The sequence below is a fragment of the Ceratotherium simum genome, chromosome 28, assembly GCF_057802395.1.
Source record: "Ceratotherium simum simum isolate JZ-2026a chromosome 28, ASM5780239v1, whole genome shotgun sequence".
Lineage (NCBI taxonomy): Eukaryota > Metazoa > Chordata > Mammalia > Perissodactyla > Rhinocerotidae > Ceratotherium > Ceratotherium simum.
In genome coordinates, this window is record NC_141927.1 from 34,503,736 (window position 1) to 34,520,108 (window position 16,373).

The following is a 16,373-nucleotide window of genomic DNA, read 5'->3' on the forward strand; positions in this document are numbered from 1 at the left end:
CTATAATCATTCCCTTTATTTTGCTGGTATTTTTTTAAAAGCTTTCTGTTATTAGCAGCTGGGCTGAGGGGACTCAAAAGAAAGAAGGGGGTTGTGTCCCTCCTTGGGCTGGAATTCGAAAGACAGTAGCCTGCCCCTAAGGGCTGGGTTTGGTGGCAGCAGCAGGAACCAGAGAATTCCAACAGCAAGGGAAATGAATCTCAGGGGGAAATGTTGGGGTCATTTGCATAAAACGTTCCCTCCTTGGAGACTCTCCTTCCAGAGGGCCCTTGTTTCTTTTTATCAAACCCAGAGGGCTGTTTTAAGAGAAGCTGTTTTTGTATCACTTTACACAGTGGACCCACTGTTGACATCCAGTTGGAGTAACCAGGCCCCTCCACCAAAACCAAGGAGGCCTTCGGGAAGCTCCCCCCACCCCACCCAGGAGCTTCACAGACCCTGCCTGCCTCTGTCCCACCATGTGACTGTTATCTCAAAGAAAGAGCATCTCCTCCCTTTCAAGAGGCAAGGGCCCGTGGGGCATGGACCACGGTTGTGAGGCAGGCAGAGCTCTCAGCTCGTCAGCAAAGGCTTGGAGTTTGGGAGAGCGGAGCTCAGGAGGAGATGCCTTGTCCAGGATGCCCTCTATTCCACAATGAATGAACCACGTTCCCTGACCCAGGGACCTGGCTCCCAGACCTGGGGCAGTCCTGAACCCAGCATGAATTCAAATCATGCCCCAAAAGTGAAGATTTCACTCCTTGGGAAATCGTGCAGGGGGTGGAGAGGAAATCAAGGAAGGGGCCTTGTTCATGCGCTCAGCCAAAGGTACCCACTGCCCAGGAAAGGGCGGCAGCTTTTAGCACTGGGGGCAGAAAATTCAAATGATGTTCATCTGGAAAATGCCATGGTCCCTGCAGGCCAAGATGAGGGGTGTGTCATAGGGAAGGGATCATAGTTGTCCCATCTTCTGTAGGAGAAAGGGCAGTGGGACCCCTGGGCACCAGGCAAGGTGTCAGCAGCAGGAATCCAGTGAGAGACCCTCATGGGATGAGAAACACTGGTCACCGCCGCAAAAGGCCTTCCAGGAAGACAGAAGACATTTTTATTACACCCATACTAAAGCACAGACACGAATCTTCGAAAGGTAGTACCATTTTATTTAGTGTTGTAGGAAATTTTAGGTTACTTCTTAAAAACAAAACCAAAGAAATTCAAAATTCCCAAAGTAACAAAGCAAGAAATAATTCTATAATCCAAAACTGCTGGGCAGTCCTTCAATCGGAGGGAGGAAGGGGTCAAGTTAGTAGCTCACGTGACAGATCTTGAGAAACCAGACTTGAGGGTGGTGTGGATACTAGGAGGTTAAGTTCTCCACCTCAGGCCATTAATCTTTCAGCCTTGAGGGATCATTAAATAGTAGTTCTAAAAAAGAAAAAAAGGTTGATTGGGAGAAGTGACCCAGGGAGGGAAGATCCTGCATAATTTAACATTAAATTGCCTCTAGCCTTCAATACAGCATGTGGCTGAGTGTCATGGACCTTCCTCCCTCTGCATTCTATTGAGCTCCCACTGTTAGCAAAGCTGGAAGCCACACACACTCATCCCCCTCACGCATGTATGCGTGCACACGCCTCTCACTCAGGGCCAAGAGCTGTCCTGCATGGCAAAGGGCAGACTTTCTTGCTCCTCCATTCCGCCTCCCTGATGAGGTTGACACACAGGAATAAAAGGGGAGGGCAGGACACCTGTCAAAGTCCAAGGAATGAGATGAGATGAAACAACCGGGCAAGGGACTGATATTTTTTCAGGAAGCTGACCTCCAATTGAAGTTCATTGCAAGGTGTTTGGTATTTAATCAGATGCTTCCCTAAAGGACTGACTGCTCTTTCCGGAGGCAGCCAGGCAAGGCCAAGAAAAGAGCTGCTCCCGCTTCTCCAGAGCACAGCCCCCTCCCAGGGCCTATCAGTTAGGTTAGCATTCACAGCAGCTGGAGGCAGGTCCCAGCTCCCCCATGTAGATGGGTGTATGCCCTCAGACACACCCCAGTTACGGGAGCTCCAGCACTCCAGTTCACCAGCCCCTGCTAATGGCTCAGAGCAGGCTAAAGCTTTTCCCAGATAAATTTTCCCCCAAAGTAGAGTCCTCAAGGACAGCTATTAACTAATGACCTCCAGGTTATCTACTTGGTGAGGTGCAGGAATGCTATAAATTGAATTTTTTTTCCAGCAGTGGTAGAAGCCAGACACCCTTGAAGTAAATTGTCCTTCATTCACCAGAGTCCCCAAGTAGCATTTCAGAGCACAGGAACTCACTCCTGCACCCAGACATCCCTCTTAAACGCTCACCGAGTCACGTTCCCCAGATCCTATGAACTAACACCTCTCGTGAGCAGTTCAGGTTTCCACGCCCGCTCTTCAAAGGAGAAACCATGCAGAGTACACCTGCCCCCAGTGCACTTGGGTTATCACAGTCAATATACATTTATATCAAGTAAAAAACAGATTGCAGAACAAATATATACATGTATATTTTCAGACTTCAAGAGAGCTTCATAAACAGCTCTCTTTTATAGGTATGTAAATAAATTTCATAGCACTACAAAAATACAAGTCATCTGAGAAGTTTACCGTGGTCCCCAGGACTGCAGGAGAGAATTAAATAAAATCGCTATAGATAATTAAAAGGTAGTTAGACAAATCAAGTTACAGTATCATCCTTCAGATTAAAGTGCTCCGATAATAACTAATGTTGCAGCAAACGTGATCCTGAAGAAGGATCCCGCTGCCAAGAATCTTGCCTCTTAACCTCAGTATAACAAGAACATACAGAAAAGAAATACCCCATTTAATAACTCCTATTATCTCAACCCCTGCCCACCCCATGGGCCTGTGATATTCTACCCCCAGGAGAGACATCAAGATCTGATGAGATTCGGTCACAACTAGGAGAAAAAAATGAGAAATACAGAAACATTCTAGTCCCAATATCAGGTTACTACTAACAGTGAAATTCCCTGAAGAATCTGAACTGGTGCTATTATTTAAGAAGGGGCCAAGTGTGTGAGGGCACAGGAAGAAAAGACCGAAGGAATCCTACTGAACTCATTCCTTCGCTGGTGGAGCCGTTTTAGTAAGTGCTTATCAAGGCTCTGACCAGGCCATTCCAGCCAGCGGGCCCCTGCTACCCTGAGAGGAGGGACGCTGACCCTTCCTCAAGTGCAAACGGACTCACTAATTCCCCTAGTCTGCTTTTCATATCTCCATAGACAGGCCCTCTGGATCGATAAAGCGCACATGTGAAGGCTGGAGAGTAGTAGATGCTGACGTTTTGAAAAGGTAGCTTGTTCAGAATCTAAAAGGCACACTCAGAGGCTTTCCCTAAACTCTTCTGCTCCAGTCAAAACAACAAGACAGTCCAAGAAGCCCAGTAGGTTTACATGGTATCAACATTTAGCATCTGTGGCCAAAAAGCCACGCCTGAGCTACTCAAAAGCCGAGAAAGTGTGTGTAACACAGCACCCACTGCATGGTCCTTCTCATTTCCCCCCAGGCTTCAATGACTGGGGGATATGTAATTTAAAATCTCAATATCAAAGAAAGAAAACCCCAGTGTTAAAATACATTAGTAGTCCCAGCGCTGTCTGAATCTCTGGGCCAGGATCAGATCTTATGACGTGTCTCTGGTTGGGGCATAAAATATTTACAACATAGTTAAAGGCACAGTGGCATTTAAAAATAAAACCCTGGGAACGTACAGGAAAAGATTCATTGTAATAATTAACCTGGCTTCAGCTGGTAGAATTGACTCCTGCCAGATAACATGCAAGGGAGATCCTGAGGCGGAGCCTGGACGCTGGTTATCAGGCACACTGGGTCCTTGACCTCAGGAGCAGGTGGAAACAAACTCACAGAAAAGTCTCAGTGTCGTATGCTGGCGATTCACATCTTCCCTGCTTTTTTGCCGACCTGAGCCGGAACTCGGAGGATGTTGGGGGTTTCTTCCATGACCCTGACTAGCAGATTGTCGATGTAGTCCTCTAGCTCTCGAACCTGAAACTCCTTCTTGCTTATTGTTTCCTTCTGTTTGAGGACCAACTGGATCAGCTCATCGTGGGTGAGCTGTGCATAAGCAAACGCGGGGTCCGAGGGGTTGTACTTCTGTGGAGAGGGGAGAAAAGGGGGAGAAATTAATAAGTCAGCATAGAAATCAAATATCTGAAAGAAACACAAAAGAGGAAAATGTTATTAATGAGCTGGGTCTCCTGGGAATCTGTTTTCAATTTAGGTGGAAAACAGGTCATGGACTGATGAAGTTTTCTGTAAAGGGCCAGAGAGTAAATATTTTAGGCTTTGCAGGCCACATGTGGCCTTTGTTGCATGTTCTTCTTTATTGTTTTGTTTTTGTGTTTTATGACCTTTAAAAATGTAAAAGCCATACTTGGCTCACAGGCTGCAGACCCCTGGACTAGGCTCTGAGTTTGAGGTTGTAAGAAACATAATCATTGGAGGACTCTGTGAACACGAGGAACTGGCACAACCAAGTATCGATGCACAGCTGAGAGCTGAGCCCCAAGCCCAGGGGCCCCACGAAGAAACCCTGGTGACAGACGGTGGAGGAGGTGACACTCTCCCCCCGATATGACAGGTGGCCGTTCACCCCAGACTGTGACTGCCTCAGCTGCTCTCAGGAGGATTTGGTGATTATGTCAATGCCCTGGCCCCTCAGACCCTCCACTTTAAGTCGCTTCATACCAGAAAATATGCAGAGTCAAAGCTAAGTGCCACCATATCAGCGTCACCACCCTCAGACATCAATGGCACAGCCTCTGGGTACACAGTGGCCTGTGCCAGGGCTGAGCAGCCCCACTCCTGACGAGAGCAGGAGCCGTAAGGAGTTCCCTCACTGGCATTTATAATCTGGGACGACTGGAGTCCAACTGCAAACGGACCAGGCCCGCGAACCATGAGGAAACACAAGATAAGGAGTAAATAAAAAGTAACACGACGTGCCAAGTCTCCAGTAAGGAAAGAGAGGAAAAAAACAACTAACTTTTCCTGAAACCTGTGGCTCAGGAGATTTACAAGTTTAAACAAACAAGGTCCTGGAGCAACCTCAAGACAATCTTGCCTGCAGAACTCTGAGGCCATCACAGTCTCACGGCCCTGAGGGTCTAATGGTTCCACTTAGGAAGGCTAAGAAGCTAAGTCAAGAGCAGAATCAATACCCATTGACACAACATGATAGACGGCCCTGTTCAGCCTAGTGACGCAACTGTCTACACACTCGCCAGAATTGCAAGAGAAATCCCATCCCTCTCGTCCTGGTTAGGAAGAACGGCAGAGTGACTGCAATCCTAGCTTAGAAACACACACTGACATTTTCACACACACAGCAGGTTTTAGCCTAACACAGGCCGCACAGAAGTAGGTGAGATGTTGGGAACACTTTTCCAAAAACTGCTTCTCCTTTAATCCTTTTTTTTCTTTTTAACTTGTTGAAGGCATACATTCACAGGATACGTCCTCTGGACTTCAATCACTCTATTTGTGACTTCCGAAACAACCTTCCACCTAAAAGTTGCATGTCTAGAAAAAAAATTCTGGAGGCTCGTTGTACAACAATGTGAATGTACTTAACACCACTGAAATGCACACTTAAAAATGGTTAAGATGTGGGGCCGGCCTGGTGGCGTAGTGGTTAAGTGCGCGCGCTCCGCTGCAGCGGCCCGGGGTTCGGATCCCGGGCGCGCACCGACGCACCACTTGTCAGACCATGCTGTGGAGGCGTCTCATATAAAGTGGAGGAAGATGGGCACAGACGTTAGCCCACGGCCAGTCTTCCTCAGCAAAAAGAGGAGGATTGGCATGGATGTTAGCTCAGGGCTGATCTTCCTCACACACACACACACAAAAAATGGTTATGATGGTAAAATTTATATTATGTTTATTTTACTACAATTTTTTTAAAAAGTTGCATGTCTGTTTACATATCCTATCAAGAAAAAAGTAGACTTTGTGAACAATAACCAAGAATATGTCCTCAAGCGTTTTTAGATTATATATCTGTCATACAAGGATTTTATTTATTCAAAAATACTAATTACATAAGATACTCTGCTAGGGAGTTTGGGAGATAGAAAGATGAGGAAGCTAACACCTGGAGGGAGGAGCAGTCAGGTGCTCCTCAAGAGTAGGGGCCAGGTCCCCACAGTGTCAGACACACACAGGGCTCAGTGGCCATAATCTGAGGCTGAGGGGGTCAGAGCCCAGAGAGGGACAGTGTGCTCCAGGAGCTGGACCAGCAAGAAACCACTGCTACACAAGTGATTGCAACAAACCTCAAAGATGGAGTGACATCTGAACCAGACCTTGGAGATAAATTAAAATTAATTTTCCCCAAAAATCACAGGATTTTTTTTAATTATAAAAGGAATATTTGCTCACCACAGAAAACCTCAAATACAGAAGAAGGAAAAAATTATTACCCATAACCCCAACACATAACATTTGGGTCTCTTTCTTTCTTATTTTTTTCCCCGTAGCTTTCTTCATGGTATGTTTTACAACTTTAGCATCATACAGAATATAGCTTCATAGCTTTTTTTAAATTATTATTTTGTGAGACTTTTCTCATCATTAAATTTTAGCAAAAAATTGCTTTTTTAATGAATGCTTAAAATTCCATTATATTTTAACAATCTTTCTATCGCTAGATATTTAGGCTGTTTTCAGTTTTCACAATTATATAATGCACACGTAAGGTACTTCATACAAACTGTTAAACAGCTATTCAATATGGATTCTGTAATCCAAAAGGGAAAGTATGTAGGACTTTGAAATCATTAGAAGATCCTAGGTATGTGATGATTAAAAAATTACAAAACAATCCAGCATTACAGAAAGTGAGCAACAGCCATGGAGAGGAAGAAGTGCAAACAAAATACCCATTAATTCCAGAAACAACAGTTCCCATTGTCACATATTTCCTTCCAGGATTCTTCCATTGGATCTTTTCCTCCATAGTTGTAATAATAATGACGTATATTCAATTTTTTATCCAACTTTTCCATATAATATGACAGATGATTTTGGATCTAGTTGGCTGTATTATTTTTAAATGGAAGTTTTACAGCCACCTGAGTAAATAATACACTCCTTGTTATAAATCATCTATAACAGATGGAGGCCCAAAAACAATAACCAAAAAAGAAAGCCTCTATGGTAATGATTCAGCTAGCTTTTCATAACTTCAGCTGTGCAATTTCTTTCCCTAACCTCTCTCTTATTTTGCAACATTCCAAAGAGTAGTTACTTTTATAAATATTGTTTATGCCTTAGTACAAAGCATTTATTACACGGCCAGCGAACAGCAGTCTCCAGGAAACTCCCCATGTTTACTCAGAATGTTCACTAGGTATGGTCCAGGACCAGGAGCTTCCATACAGGCAAGCAGAGGAACAGCAGGGCTTACAAATCCTAAGCAACATAAGCAGCAGTTGTCTTTGTTTTAAGGCAAGTTCTCCTCTCAATTAGAGCCAGGAGATAAGCTCCTGATTAGATGAGCTTTGAAGAGTAAATAAAACGGGAGCCAAGGGTCTCGCTCACTTCCCGAAAGCTAGGTGTGTGCTTCTCTTTGGAGCCAAGGTACATTCCACAGTGAAAGGAAGAGGGGATGGGAGGCCACTAAATGACTCCGGCTTTCATTATTGTCCCTTTTATGCTTGTTCTTTTGCCCAGTTTCCTGGTAAATATAGTTAACTCCAGGAAGACAAGTGCTGTCTCTTCTACACAACCACAGAAGCCAGCCAAGCTGAGCTGGTCAAGTTGTGGTACATTTGTAGGCTACGGCTAAAACATAGTAGGTACACAGCTCTGGCTACAGCTGGTAACTTTGAGAATGATGCTTATCACCTGCCCTGTCGGCATGGACTACAAGGGAAGAGAAGGCAAGATGGCCAGAAGATGCTAACTTGTTTTCAGCAACAATTCATTACTACTACTCAGCCTCTTTACCTGAAACTCAAACCTTCAGCTTTCTCTGAAAATTTAGCCCAGCTCCTGGAGGCACAGGTGCAACAGAACCAGAGGCAAGAGCAACCACCTGGCACTGAAAACAATGCTGGCAGAGCTGAAGAAGACTTGAGCAAAAAGTTTTATTTTAAAAACACAAAAACTATTTGATGTCCTGGAGTCGTCCATTGGACTGTAAAATCTATGACTGAATGAAACTTTTAGATGCCCTGAACTAAAATAGAAACAAAGTTTATTTCTACCGACTGTGGCCCCCAGCAGTCAGTTAGGAAATTCCTCTCCATGTATTTGAAACACGACACATCCTTGCCCACTAACAGTCACCCATTACCCGGTAAATCCTTCTCCTCCAGTCCATGTGATAATGAGTCCAAGACCAGAGGTTTGCGACAAAGCAGTATTCTAAATCCTTCTGCTTTTAGAACCAGAGAGGGCAGGATGAAGACACTCTGAAGCAGAGATCACCGGGGAAAAGAAGAGACCCTCTAATCCAGCAATATTCTTCCTGGAAATTTCGCTTAAGGAAACAATCTAAAAGAAGGGGAAAAGTTCTATGCAAGAAATCGTTGATATAGGTTATTCATATTGAAAAACAGAAAACAACCCAAATATCCAATGATAGGGAAATGGTTAGGTAAATACGGCTATAACCATTTCAAAGAATAATGAAGTAGCAACATGCAAAATTACTTACAATATACTGCTAAGTGAAAAAGAGAACTGAAGAGTGTTTCCATGCACATGATAGAGCTGGAAAATCATCATTTTGCAACTACCATAATCATCAATGGATACTAAAGCCTGTGAATCAAAGGTTGATGAGGCACAGAATATTTACATAGCCTGAAGTTAATTCCCCACAAATTTCTTATTAATCATAAAGGGCAAAAATAGCAACTTTACCCTGGAGAACCTGGTGGACACCACCTAAACTAAGTCATCAGAGTTAGCACTCTCACTAACAGGACAAACTGATCTAAGGGGCCTCTTTAGACGATGCACTGAGGAAGACACATTCATTGTATAGTTAATTCCTGCCAAGAATGCATACCTCAACCAAACCATGAGGAAACATCAGACAAATCCAAACTGAGGAAAATTCCACAAAACGACTATCGAAACTCTTAAAAACTGTCAATGTCTTGAAAGACACAAAAAGGCCGAGGAACTACTCCAGAATAAGGGAGACTAGAGACACAAGACAACAAAACACAATGAGTGGTCCTAGATTGGCTCCTGGACTAGAAAAGAAAAACAAAAACTAAAAAGGACACTAATGGGACAACTGGTGAAGCTGAAATATGGACTACAGATGGGAAAAGAGTATTACATCAATGTTAAATTTCTTGATTTTTATAAATGTCCTTATTCTTTGGAATCACACACTTCAGTATTTAGGGGTAAAAGGGGCATGATGTATGCAACTTACTCTCAAATGGTTCAGAAAAAAAAATTACGTAAATACAAAGAGAGAATGGAGAGGGAGCGGGAGAGAGAGACAGGGAGAATGATAAAGCAAATCTGATAAAATGTCAACAATTGGTGAATTGGGATGAAAGGTATACAGGAGTTCTTTGTACTATTCTTGCAACTTTTTTAAAGTTTGAAATTATTTCAGAATAAAGTTACAAAAAAGTATATCTCTGCAATGATTACAACTACAAGAATTTTATATTCTTGCCAAAAGACAAGAAAGGATACACAGGAAAATGATAATATCTGATTTGAATGGGCCAGATGGTACGTGACATTTTCTTCTCAGTAAAAAGAAGTCCTGCTGTCAATCATGTTGCTTGAGACAAAAAATTCAACAACAACTAATAACTATAAAGTGAAAAGTAGTCATGCAATGGAAAGTGTAGGGACTTCCAAAGATTATCCAAAGACACAAGATGTATGGTTAGGTTACTCCTGGTGGTACCTGCTGCCCCAAGAGATGTATACAATGGTGACTCTAGAAACGGGTTTTTTGTAGACCCCTAACTAACATGTCTACTTCTTGGAAAAGACATACCTTCATCATGGCTTCGTTGATCAAGTTCTCACTAATGATGGTGGCAGTTCCCAAGCTGGAGTTAGCAATCCTGGTGGCTGTTGTGTTCATTGGCTTCACAGGATGAAGTCTAAAGAAAAGGGGGAAAGGATCATTAGACCTTTCTGTAACAGCAAAACCGAGACTTCCCATCTCAAACGTGACAGCCATCAAGAGAGACAAGGTGGGAGAGTGGTGACATGCTCTGTTCACATCTCCAGTCTAACACAAGCCAACGTTCCTGTGGAAATGAAAGAAGTCAGCACTAGACAGCCATGCAAGCCAACGAAGTACACCCTTCTAGCCCGGCGTCCTTACGTTCTCACAGGACCCTTGGTCTCGTTATCAGTGTCAGGAGAACATTAAAGACAGTCTCTTATTTTTGGAGGCAACTACATCCTAGGACTGCACCGTGGGAGTCCCTGCAGAGCCTTCTGTTCCTCAACAGTAAAGAAAGAACTCAGAACAAACATGCCAGCTTCACATCGGGCCGTAGTTAAAGCAAGCTTTCAACGCTGCTAAGTCCTACCGCTCAATCTCAGTTGGTTTCTGAGACTAGTAAGATACTGGTCACAGTACATCTCTGCAATTGGAGACCTCCAAATCTGACTGTGCAGAGCACTTCCTAAACTACCCTTGAAGACTACTACAACGTTCTTGCTACAAACACAGGAGTGTCTTGAGGTATTCCCACCACAGGGGATACGATAGCCCTTTTAAAATAGGCCCTAAACTGGCAGGTTGTGCTATCAGAACATCTGTGTAGTTAGAAAGCCATAACCTCTGCAGGCAAAAAGCAAAGGAGGGCCATCACTATATTTATGAAGACCACCTTCCCCATCTCTCACCTGTGCTTGGCTGACCCAGTTCCAGCGCTTGGCTGAGGTGAGACTGGATGTGTCTCTGAGGGTGAGACCCAGGCCTGAAGAAGCGGCTTCCTCTTGCCAGAATTTTCCACCTTACCAGCGGAGCCCTCTGCTGTTGCTTTTTTTTGAGATTCTGCTGTACTGGTGTGGTGAGTGTCAGAGTGTGGAGAGCTGGAGAAAGAGTGTGTGGCAGGAAAGGTCTCAGAAAAGGAGGGGCCAGATATAAGAGATTCCAGGGCCGCATCAGGAGGCTGACCTGGCCTCCCATTTCCCATCAGTTTTTCCTCCTCGCCACTGCCAGTGCCTGGCAGCTGTTTATCCAAGTGTGAGCTCTTGCCAAGATACGGTTTATGAATTCCCAAAGCTGTAGTCTGCTCTGAGGAAGCTGTAACAGATGCTTTGGGTGCTTTTGTCCTGAGGTCACACGCACTCTCTGCAGGAGCTGCCAACCCATCTACCTCACCACTCAGCGCCTTTTCCTTCTCAGGACGGGCAGGTAACCCACTCAAGGAAGAAGCTCCTACTTCCAGAGTTGCCACCTTGGCTGTCTCTCTGTCATCTTCAACCTGATCTATTCTTTCATCATCCGATGCGACTTCAGGAATGGACGGAAGGGTTAAGTCCAGATCAGCCATGACTGGAGCTTTAACATCTGAGGCAGACGGAATGTCACTCAGGGGATCAGACAATAAACCTTCATGATCGCTGGCTTTGCTCTGATTTTGAGCCATAAGGGTACTGTCTCCCTCAACGCTCAAGAGTGGAGTGTCTTTCCCTGAGCTTGCTTCACTCGTGGGGCCTTCTGAGAAACCCGCCTCATGAGAGGGGAGGGGGAAGTGATCCGCCACAGAAGCTGGTACACTGTAACTCAACGGCCCGAGTTCAGTCACAGCTTTCCTCTCTGAGTCTCCCATGTGGGGAGACTCAGCAGGCTCTCCGTCAGACACGTCTCCAGCGGGAGCCCCTTCACACATCAGCTCCCGGGGACTGACCAACCCAGTGGACTTCTCCACCTCCTCTTCCGTACAGAGCTGCTCAGAAAATGACACACGCTTCTTGATTTTCTTTCGGCCCTCGCTGACATTAAGACCCATCTCTTCAGGTCTCCGCATCACAGAGTCAAGTGGGGGGACCGACTCTCCCACTTGAAGAGGGGGCGCTGCTTCTTCAATTACAGACATTCCGCCATCCCTTCCTTCACTCTCCACAAAAGACCTAGACGGACTCTCCAAGTCCGTGTTTTCCCCCATCGGAGGCTTCCCAGCTGGCCTTTCAATCCTGCCACTTCTGAGTGAAAGGGCAATTGTTACTTCCGGGGCCTCTTCAGATGAAGGGATGTGGCCTTGCTGTTTTGTGGCGGGGACCCTCAGAAGTTCTTGTTGCCCCATTTCAGGCTGCTTCAGGAGAGACTTTTCTGAGTCATTACCACTACTATTCTTCTCTGTGCCTATCTCACTGGTCTTCCCCATTGGAGAATCTTCCATCCCTTCACACACTGGAATGGGTGGCTGTTTGGCAAGTGACCCCAAGGCACAAGAAACAGTGTTTGGAACTTGTGTTAAACTCTCTTCTTCAAGGAGCAAAGGTGGTGCTTCAGAAGCAGCCTGGCCCTGGTCTGTGGAAGGCCAGTTTTTAATCGGAGTGGATGTGGAAATGGGAGCTGCTATGGGAGAGGAGAAAGAGGAGAAGACAGAAGGAGATTCAGAGGACTGTGTCTCTGAATCATGCCCCAATTCAGAAGGGACAGGTGTCTGGCCAGAAGTGAAAGGAAGAGCCGAAAAAAAGAGAGGAGACTCAGAGGAAGAAGGAAGCCTGGCTGTGGGTTGAGCCTCTGGAGACACTTCCAGTCTGCAAAAAGGACAAAATAAAATCTGCAGGTCAGTTGCAGACACATCGTGAGAGGCAAAAAACATGTAAAAATAAAGTCGTTCCAAAGGGGGGATCTTGTTTTATATTAGGGGCAGTACCTTAAGAAGTTAAAGAAGGAACACCAATACTTAACATTCGAAATACTTATCATACTGTATCACCAAGCACATCTGCCACACAAAGGGCTGTTGCCACAGAAACAGAAAGATCCAGGCAAAGCAACAACCTACAGTTTCTTTTGGTGATAAAGAAAACGCATCTAAAAAGTTCAAAGCCATCGAAGACACAGGCAATAGGCACACATTTTGAAGAGGAATAGTCTGTGTGTGTCTCTGTGTGTGTGTCTGAGAGTGTGTGTGTGTGTGTGTGTGCACATCAAATCAAAGTGAGCAGAATCTCAAAAAAAAAGTCTCTCCCCTCCCAGACCACAGAAATGTTGTTTGTGTGAATGTGAGTCGCACTGAAAAGCAGAACCTCCGAGGCCCCCTCAGGCTCTTGCAACAAGGCGCAGCGTAAACACACAGAGAACTGCCACAGGCAGACTCGAGAGTGGACCAGGGGTCTCTCATACCAGTAAACCAATGCCAAAGTACAGGGAGGAAAGATAACGGCTGCCTCCCAGGGAAAGAGGTGATAAGAACTTCATGAACACAGGTTCTGCACATTCCACAACGGAAACCTGGTATTTCCAACTTGCGACACTCAGAACCTGCCACAAACCATGGCATTCTCCCGGGGTCTGATTATCTTACTGAGGTGGACAGACCATGCCTGCTGGCAGTGGCTTTGGGCTGGGACATGTCAGTTTGCAATTTGTGCAGGGTGGGCCAGGCAGGCATTAGGGACTGGCAAAGAATAACAATGCAGACCAGTAAACCTTGGGCATACACAGGGCCCAGCGTGGGACAAGCAGCACGATTTGCTCTGACAGTAGGCCGTGCTGATTACCACAAACAGTGAGGGGGAAAGGCCTGCGTGAGAAGACTCACCGAGGTTTGACGGCTTTGGTCTGGGGTGCCCTTGCAGAGGTCACAGGGGGTGCAGGTTCTGACTTGGGCTCTGGGTCAGCTTCCGGTTCTGTGATCTGCACTTCCTCAAAGGGGTTCAGGGATTTACCCCGTCCAGAGACAACAGCCGTAGTATTCTTCTCGGATCTTTTCACAAGGTCTTCAGCAGGCCCTGACCCGCCCTCCCCCGGTCTGACTTCCCTAAGCGTGCCCTCCTTCTCCTTCTCCTTCTCCCTCTCCTTCCGCGGGATGGTAGGAGGGCTTTCGCCTTCACTGCCCTTGGCCACATCCTTCTTTCCCGTCACCAGGGAAAGCAAGGAGGACTTCTTGTTCTCCTGCTTCTTGCTTTCTTTGGTTTCTTTTGCAGCCTCCAAGGTCGCTGGAGCCAGGTTCTCCCTATTGTCCCCACTGACCAGTGGCCGGTAGGATGGCAGAGACATGTATTTCAGAGAGTCCTTTGTGGCAGACTCAGAGAGCCCCCTATCAGAAGACACTGCCCCTCCTTCCCCAGGCTCCTTCCAAGACCGAGTAGCCAGGTTTTCTGTAGATGAGAACAAATGCTTCTTCCTGAAGCCCTGGGGCGACGGGGAAGGAGAAGGGGTGCTGTCTTTGGTCTCACTCTTGGCTTCCGGCTCCTCCATGTAAACATGGTTCCCATTGATACAGACATTAGAGCGGGAAAGGGAGTCATTCTTAGACCGAAGGCCACCAAGAAAGGAGAGTCCTTCCTTCTTGGGAAGGTTGAAGTTGATCTGGTTCAGTTGCTTAGGATCCACACTTGCTGTTCTCTTGTGAGACATGACTGTGGGAGGGAAACAAAGAATGAGAGGGAATAAGAAGCTGAATGAATGGTTCACAACTGGAAGGGGGTGGCACTTGTCCACGTCTGAATACATTTTTGGTTGTCACAACTGGGCGGGAGTGTGCTACTGGCATCTAGCAGGTAGAGGCCAGGGATGCTGCTGAAGATCCTACAATGCACAGAAAGCCCCCCACAACAAAGAATTTTCTGGCCCAAACTATCACTAGTGCTGAGGTTGAGAAATCCTGCATTTAAACCAATGAAAAGGGCAGTACTCTTGGTAGAGGAGCAGAATCTGCCCAATAGTAGGGATTTGGTCATTGAAATTGAAGTTCAAAATATACGCTTAATTCAGAGTTTAAGGAACTGGATTCCTCAGCTTTCATTAGGGATGTATCCCATGAGGGTTAGGCACATTCACTGGAGCTCAGTAAATACTTGATGAGTTAATGAAATATCAGCCAGGTTCCATGGTTTTACCCGGAATAAAAAAAACCTGGATGCACTCATTCTGTTAGCTCCAAAAGCTTGTACTAATGCACATCAGTTACAAAGCCAGATATTTTGTAAAAGGACTGTATACATTCTTAGAAACCAGAGGGCTTAGAGATAGAGAAGCGTTCCTAACCAAGATTATCCATCATTATCATCACAATCACCACCAACACCATCACCATTACTACCATCACCACCACCATCATACCACCACCACCACCATTCACTACCATCACCACCACCATCATACCACCACCACCACCATTCACTACCATCACCACCACCATCATACCACCACCACCATCATTCACTACCATCACCACCACCATCATACCACCACCACCACCATTCACTACCATCACCACCACCATCATACCACCACCACCACCATTCACTACCATCACCACCACCATCATACCACCACCACCACCATTCACTACCATCACCACCACCATCATACCACCACCACCACCATTCACTACCATCACCACCACCATCATACCACCACCACCACCATTCACTACCATCACCACCATCATACCACCACCACCACCATTCACTACCATCACCACCACCATCATACCACCACCACCACCATTCACTACCATCACCACCACCATCATACCACCACCACCACCATTCACTACCATCACCACCACCATCATACCACCACCACCACCATTCACTACCATCACCACCACCATCATACCACCACCACCACCATTCACTACCATCACCACCACCATCATACCACCACCACCACCATTCACTACCATCACCACCACCATCATACCACCACCACCACCATTCACTACCATCACCACCACCATTCACTACCATCACCACCATCATACCACCACCACCACCATTCACTACCATCACCACCATCATACCACCACCACCACCATTCACTACCATCACCACCACCATCATACCACCACCACCACCATTCACTACCATCACCACCACCATCATACCACCACCACCACCATTCACTACCATCACCACCACCATCATACCACCACCACCACCATTCACTACCATCACCACCACCATCATACCACCACCACCACCATTCACTACCATCACCACCATCATACCACCACCACCACCATTCACTACCATCACCACCACCATCATACCACCACCACCACCATTCACTACCATCACCACCACCATCATACCACCACCATCACCATTCACTACTACCACCACCAATACCATCACCACCATCACCATCATCACCACCATCATCACTATCATCATTTTAGCAATTGAGGAGCTGAATTA

General features: G+C 46.0%; 1 protein-coding gene across 2 annotated transcripts in view; it reads right to left on the minus strand.

Annotated features, from left to right (window-relative positions):
• Positions 1–1,118: 1,118 nt before the first annotated feature.
• Positions 1,119–16,373, minus strand: part of RAB11FIP1 (RAB11 family interacting protein 1) — a 29,996-nt gene continuing 14,741 nt past the window's right edge. The window contains exons 3-6 of one of the 2 annotated variants that reach the window (XM_004428854.3): positions 13,769–14,588; positions 10,893–12,758; positions 10,027–10,135; positions 1,119–4,139 (exon numbers count right to left, since the gene is read on the minus strand). In XM_004428854.3, coding sequence (XP_004428911.1) covers positions 3,921–4,139; positions 10,027–10,135; positions 10,893–12,758; positions 13,769–14,588 — 3,014 coding nt within the window. In that variant the 3' untranslated portion in view covers positions 1,119–3,920. The remainder of the gene's footprint in view (positions 4,140–10,026; positions 10,136–10,892; positions 12,759–13,768; positions 14,589–16,373) is intronic. The other variant, XM_004428855.3, reaches the window with a different exon arrangement.